The sequence below is a fragment of the Halichondria panicea genome, chromosome 13 (assembly GCF_963675165.1).
Source record: "Halichondria panicea chromosome 13, odHalPani1.1, whole genome shotgun sequence".
Lineage (NCBI taxonomy): Eukaryota > Metazoa > Porifera > Demospongiae > Suberitida > Halichondriidae > Halichondria > Halichondria panicea.
Window position 1 is genome coordinate 149,276 of NC_087389.1, and position 6,006 is coordinate 155,281.

Consider the following 6,006-nt stretch of genomic DNA (forward strand, 5'->3'; position numbering starts at 1 on the left):
AAACATTGGCCTGGAATATAAGGGATTTCCCGTGGTACTTCCCCTCAAAAACAAGCCAGAGAGTTCAGACAAGAACAAAACGAGAACAAAATGAGTGCTAGTGCAAGTGAGAAGCGCTCACTATATCTTCAAGCTAAGCAGAAAATAGGAGAGCTAGGAGTAGTGGAATTCTTTAGGTCTCTGCTTGCCTTGGACAATGTGTACGAAGGAGAATCTAAACTGTGTGTGCAATGTCACTCACACATCTCTCCTGACTTTGACTTTTGCTCTTCACACTGTGAAATGAAGTACTGGGATGAGTTCAACCATCAGTACACCTACCATTCAGGTATAATTACTTGCACTATTTGATGCAGTACTATTTAATGAATCTACTTGCAGGGGAGACTCCACTGTGCAAATTTCCCAGATGTTTCAAGACTTGCTTCGTTGAGAATTACGGTCGTGTTCATGATTATTGCAGCAAATCTCACGCTGGAGAACACCAAAAGATGAAAGAAGCAGCTGAAAGACAGCAACACACTTCCAGAAACCGGAGGGGAAAGGGTCACTCGTGGAGAGGAGGCCATCAACTAGGAGGTGGAAGTGGAGGTGGAGGTGGAGCCAGAGGTGGAGCCAGAGGTAGAGGTGGAGGTGGAGGTAGAGGTGGAGGTGGCGGTGGAGGTGGAGGTGGCGGTGGAGCAGGGACGTCTCAAGCTGGGTATTATCAGCAAGGTATGTCAGGGTGTCATACAGGGGGGAAAGGGGGGATATCCCCCCCCTAGCTCCAATTTCCCCCCCTTTCAATTATGACTGAGTGTCCATAGCTGGGTATTGAAATAACGGTTGACCTTTTTTTAGCAACATTTTCTGGTTACTTTTCTCATTTCCCCCCTCTACTTCAAAATCCTGTATGACACCCTGTATGTAGCTACTTAATTGTTTGTAGTCACTTTTTTCTGCTCCATATATAGGGCATACACGAGGAGGTACCAACTATTCTCACTGCTCGGATAGTCATGGAACAATCTATTTCTATAATCGTGGCGAACCATACTACGAGTTTACTAACTTCTTCCCTGGTGCTGCATTCAGTCTTGATGACAGTGAATGGCCTACTACTGAGCACTATTTCCAAGCCCAGAAATTCGTTGGTACACCTTACGTCCACAAGATTCGGAATGCCTTTGGGCCACGAGATGCTTTCGAATTGTCCCGCAATCCAGCTATCTCTCGCTGGAGGAGGAGCGATTGGGAAGATGTCAAGAAGGATGTGATGAGAAAGGCTCTTTTCGCTAAATTTACTTCCCACCCAATTTTGAAAAATAAGCTTCTTGATACTGGTAAAAGAGAGCTTGTTGAACGATCTCCACATGATAGCTACTGGGGAGACGGTGGTGATGGTACAGGAGAGAACCATCTTGGAAGACTTCTCATGGAACTGAGGGAAAAGCTGCAAGGTGGTCAGTACAAGGATGTGGAACGAGATGGTATGCAAGCAGGAACGAGTTGTGGCGTTCCATCATATAACAAATTGACGAGGAATCCATTACGTGACAACACACAATGTAAAGTAGAAGATGAAGTTGAAGACATGGATTATGAGAATACTGGGTTTCCAACTGGGTCACTGGTGTTACTAGATGATTCGAATGAAAACGCACCTGACTATCCACCGCTTCCAACGCATTTCAATGGGAAACCATTAATACCCTCCCCATCACCTACAACCCCTGTTGCTGGTGCTGATGCTGATGCCGTTGGCACTTGAACTAAGGACTGTGTTAGCTATATTGTGTAGCTAGTCTGTATATGTGTGTTGCTGTAAGTTAGTATAGTCATAGATAAACTATGGTACAGTGTATAATTGTACATGTGTACAGTGTTGTTGATTGATAATGCTGATTGAGCAAAATAAACATTTAGGGGATATCCCATTATAATTAGAAGTTGATGATCACTTATATTTCACACAAACTTCTACGGTACTATGAGTTCTCCTGTTACTGACTCAAGAGGTGTGCTCAGGGGAAGGTGTACCAGTTGTAATTGCTCTGGGTATCAAGGTGGAACTGCTGGACTGAAGTGCAGCATCTGCACACACCCACCAGGGAAGCATCAGAACATCACACCAGGATTTGCTGCCCAGACCTATGGTAAGCATTGAAGTGTTATAATCACTCGTTCTATAATGTTACTACTATAATTAAAGTTACTACAGGTTCAAGCCGACCAAGCAATACCAGCGATGCTCATGGTGGATACAGTTATCAAAATGTATATCGGGTAATACCGTAAGCGTTCCAATTATAGAACCAGCCTCGGGTAGGACGCCCTCTTTTATAACGCCCATATACCACAAATAAAATCTTTTTTTTTGGTACATGTTTCTAGAAAAATAATTATTTTTTACTGGTTTTATAATTAGAACGTTTACGGTAACTAGATCTAGGTGTTTACTTTTTTTGTACAGCCTCCAGAAACAGGTCCATGCAGTGCAAACAACTGTAACAAGCCTTGCTACTATGATCCGAGTGTTGGGGAGTTTGACTACTGCAGTCCATCGTGTAGAGACAAGCACTTGCTGCCCAAGGAAAAAAAGAGTCTACAAGATGATCTCAAAGCCTTTGAATATCAGGTGAAGTTACCTGTATCTGGTGGTGAAAAGCGTGGAATTGGAGCACACACAGCTGGTGGAGAGTCAGAGTATCAATCAACTCAAGCATCAGGAGGGAGGCATTCTTATAGTAGTGCTGTGTCATCAGGTAGCCAAGCAACTACAAGATCCTCCAGCTCAGGCAAAGCCCATAATATTTCCCCAAATGTTAGTGAGTGTCTTGTTACTACAGGAAGGCAGACGACAATCAAAGTGTTTTTTCAAAAGAGTCCATCAAATGATATTGGCCTCATTGTCAGTGAAGAGATATACAGATGTGACACATTTTCTGGGGTATGCCATTATACTTTTGATCAGTCAATGTACATATTTTGTATAATGCAGCTGCTGGTGCTTGGATTTGAGTACAATACTAAAGCTGAATACCTGATTACTACGAATGAAGTACGTGTGCTGGATGTGATCACTTCATTGAATGACAAAAAAATCAGCCCGTTAACCTATAAAGAAGAAGCAACAAAGAATAGGTCATGTTCTCTGGAACTGAAAAGATGGATTTCACTTCCTCAACTGAAGCCACTTATGGACAAAGGTACTTTTGACATGCCTGAAATCAATTTATTGTTTTTGTTTTTTACAGCCGAATTCTCCAACCCAACAGCTCTTGTTGCTGTAATGAATCCAAAAGATTATCCCAATTGTTCCACTGCAAAAGGATTTGGACTGGGAATCACTGTAAGCCATGACTGTTGCACATACTTCTTCTGTATTGATCATTCGTTTCTTAACAGTCTCTTCTTAGTACCACCTCTGTGGTTTCTGTGACAGCAAACACACCAGCACGATTCAGCAGACTAGAGTATGGAGATGAGATAATAGCCTATGGGTTTGTGAAGAAGAACAAGCTAGAAATTGGGAAGGATGCATTGAGTCTGACGACCAATCTGGAAGAAGCTGCAAAAGATGGAAAAACACTTGTCCTAGTAGTTAAGAGACCAGTGATAATTAACTTGTAGATTAAGAATAACTGTGTCAAAGTGAAACTATATAATTATATGATTAGTAATAATTGTGTATAAAGAAGTCATTTGAATGTAATAACAAAACGTGGTAAATCATGAGCAGGGTTCTTCATCACTACAATGTCCCCATGTTTTGTATGATGAGTTCCAGTCTGTCCTAGCAACAGTTCATTCAGTAGTAGCTTCTTTCCACTCTTGCAGTAGCCGAGAGGAATGGTGGGAGATGTTGCGAAGTATTCCCCGGCACCATAGGCTTGGCCATTTCTCTTCTTTTGGTCATAGCCAGTAGTACAAATACTGTCGATATTACTCTCTGCCGTTCCATGAAATGCAAGGCAAGTGTTTCTTTGGCTAGTGGGTAGAGACATCATTGCGCTCCTAAATTTATTGAATAAAGCACCTCCAGGCTTAGCGTGGTCGTTTTCTTTCATTGAGGCAACTTTGAGATTCGGGAATTTCTGGAGAAACTTTTGAACTTCCGGCATACTTGTAAGAATCCTCGCTGCAAATTGAATACAATAGTAGTAAAATAAAATTGTTAAGCCAGCTCTATATAATATTCATTATACCATCTCTGTTGGGGGCGTCCTTCTGTGCATGGTCTAGACAACAGTAGTCATGGACTGTCCCTCCCTCTGTTTTCCTTCTGTTAGTGCATCCAGGTAGGCCACACTGATCTTCAACCTTATCAGCTGTAGCTGCAGGCACAGGCATCACAAGTTATAACAACACCACCCATTCTATATCATGTATTATCAAGTATTCTAAAACAGCAGGAGTAACTTCTTGGTAAGAGTATACTAGGGACTTTCCCAGGGGAATTTTCAGTGATTTTATCAAACCACACATAGTGGCCAGATAGCTGACAGGGACTCTCCCAGGGGAATTAAACCAATAAACAGGTGACCCAACAGTTAAAACCAATCCTAAAATAAAGGTGACACAACAGTCCACTCTTCACATACCATAAATGCCTCTCCTCTTCCCCTCATCAGCATGGCTCTTCCCACAGTAGTCATAGGTGGCCCCAGTACTGCTGTCCACAAACTTGGGCTTCTGACAACCAGGGATGATGCACGATGAGCTGTCCTTAGGCCCAGCTTGAGATGCAGTGGTAGTTCCAGCAACTGGTGGTGGAGCTGTGAAAAACTATAATCAAGGCTATAAATGCAATGAAACTTACTTACCCACAAGCCCTTGTTGCAATCCAAGATTAGCATGTGTTCTCCCACAATAGTTCTCAAAAGGCCATGTATGTTTATTACAGCCAGGTAGTAGACAGTGTGTAACTCCTTTCACCACTTGCTGGTTCACCTCTACATGCAGGTACATACACAGTGAAACGTACAAGATGTTAGCTTACGTTGCCACAGAGCCTGTCTCCTCTGGTGCTCCATAGCATGAGTGATACCACAGCACTCATGCACCGTACCACTCTCATCAACATAGCATGCATTTGGGCACTCAGCAATAGCACATGTGGCCCTTGATGTGGGTACAACAGGAGCCTGTACTGGAGTTGGTAGTGCTGCACCATCTTGGATATTCGCTGTAATAAGCATTAGCAAAACTACTAGATAGAGTTGAAGCTTACGTAATATTCCTCTCATCTTCCCCTCTTGGGCATGCGTCTTCCCACAGTAGTCATGGAGAACTCCAGTGCCACTGTCCATATACTTAGGCTGGAAACACTCGGGGATAATGCACAGGGAATTGTCCTGTACGCCTTGTGCCACGGAGAACATACTTGAATCTATAGAGGGAGAAATAAATGGAATGGGTGAGTTTATAATTATAGGCGTACACTCACCTTGATAAAAGTTCTCTTCATATTGATTTCCATGCCCAAATTGATTATCTTCAAACATTCTCATACTTGCAGTCATTATATGAAAATGACAGTGTATGCTTTCCATGCCCGAATTCAAGTCGAAGTCAACCGTCTGATTACAGTTGGGGAAGCCACATAATGATGATATTGGGGACGACTGAATGTTCAGAGGAGATGCAAATGAGTTAGAAATTGGAAGAGCGACATGACTCTGATCCGTACAAGTGTTTCGGGTAGAAGTGTCTCGGATAAAAGTGTCTCCTTGCTGTGATTGCAGGGACTGGTCCAGCCTAGAGTGTCCTGCAGGACGACAGCCACATTGGGAGCACTTGAGACCACTGCTAGGGGGAGTGTAGCCTCCACAGCTAGAGCAATTCTTGCACCTTCCTCTGGAGATTCCACGGGCATCATCCATCAAGTCTCTCTCACTCTCTCTAGCTCTAGCTCTCTCGATCTCTCTCTTTCTTGCATGTAGATCTACTCTGTGTGAAGTCATACAATGCCAATGGGAAGCCCCCTCTTATGTAATGCTATTGGCATGTCTATTTATGCGTACC

The 6,006-nt window shown here is 43.1% G+C and overlaps 3 protein-coding genes across 6 annotated transcripts in view; 2 read left to right on the top strand and 1 right to left on the bottom strand.

Moving 5' to 3' along the window:
* The first annotated feature begins 24 nt into the window (after positions 1-24).
* Positions 25-6,006, top strand: part of LOC135346153 (uncharacterized) — a 37,989-nt gene continuing 32,007 nt past the window's right edge. The window contains exons 1-3 of one of the 3 annotated variants that reach the window (XM_064543675.1): positions 29-328; positions 382-714; positions 954-1,898. In XM_064543675.1, the coding sequence (XP_064399745.1) occupies positions 91-328; positions 382-714; positions 954-1,750 (1,368 nt within the window). In that variant the 5' untranslated portion in view covers positions 29-90 and the 3' untranslated portion in view covers positions 1,751-1,898. Of the gene's footprint in view, positions 329-381; positions 715-953; positions 1,899-6,006 lie in introns of those variants that run through there. The other 2 variants (XM_064543674.1, XM_064543676.1) reach the window with 2 other exon arrangements.
* LOC135346156 (uncharacterized) lies at positions 1,921-3,702 on the top strand. Of its 2 annotated transcripts, none has more exons than XM_064543680.1 (7): positions 1,921-2,135; positions 2,192-2,256; positions 2,453-2,777; positions 2,829-2,929; positions 2,981-3,188; positions 3,237-3,331; positions 3,388-3,702. In XM_064543680.1, the coding sequence occupies exons 1-7, from the start codon at positions 1,970-1,972 to the stop codon at positions 3,610-3,612; spliced, it is 1,185 nt and encodes a 394-aa protein (XP_064399750.1). In that variant the 5' UTR covers positions 1,921-1,969; the 3' UTR covers positions 3,613-3,702. The 2 variants fall into 2 exon arrangements, with proteins under 2 accessions (XP_064399750.1, XP_064399751.1); XM_064543681.1 differs by having other exon boundaries at positions 1,922-2,135; positions 2,201-2,256.
* Positions 3,629-5,944, bottom strand: LOC135346151 (uncharacterized). Its single transcript, XM_064543671.1, has 7 exons — positions 5,429-5,944; positions 5,213-5,371; positions 4,982-5,167; positions 4,806-4,934; positions 4,584-4,757; positions 4,188-4,316; positions 3,629-4,120 (listed from the first exon to the last, which is right to left on the bottom strand). The coding sequence occupies exons 1-7, from the start codon at positions 5,862-5,864 to the stop codon at positions 3,681-3,683; spliced, it is 1,653 nt and encodes a 550-aa protein (XP_064399741.1). The 5' UTR covers positions 5,865-5,944; the 3' UTR covers positions 3,629-3,680.

Bases quoted from the DNA above. Each gene is read 5' to 3' on its own strand.
- LOC135346151 (XM_064543671.1), bottom strand. From the start codon at position 5,864: ATGGATGATGCCCGTGGAATCTCCAGAGGAAGGTGCAAGAATTGCTCT. The intron at 5,168-5,212 runs GTAAGCTTCAAC...TGCTTATTACAG, and splicing joins GAAGATGAGAGGAATATTAC to CGAATATCCAAGATGGTGCA. The intron at 4,935-4,981 runs GTAAGCTAACAT...ACCTGCATGTAG, and splicing joins GAGACAGGCTCTGTGGCAAC to AGGTGAACCAGCAAGTGGTG.
- LOC135346156 (XM_064543680.1), top strand. From the start codon at position 1,970: ATGAGTTCTCCTGTTACTGACTCAAGAGGTGTGCTCAGGGGAAGGTGT. The intron at 2,257-2,452 runs GTATATCGGGTA...TTTTTTGTACAG, and splicing joins GTGGATACAGTTATCAAAAT to CCTCCAGAAACAGGTCCATG. The intron at 2,930-2,980 runs GTATGCCATTAT...TGTATAATGCAG, and splicing joins GATGTGACACATTTTCTGGG to CTGCTGGTGCTTGGATTTGA.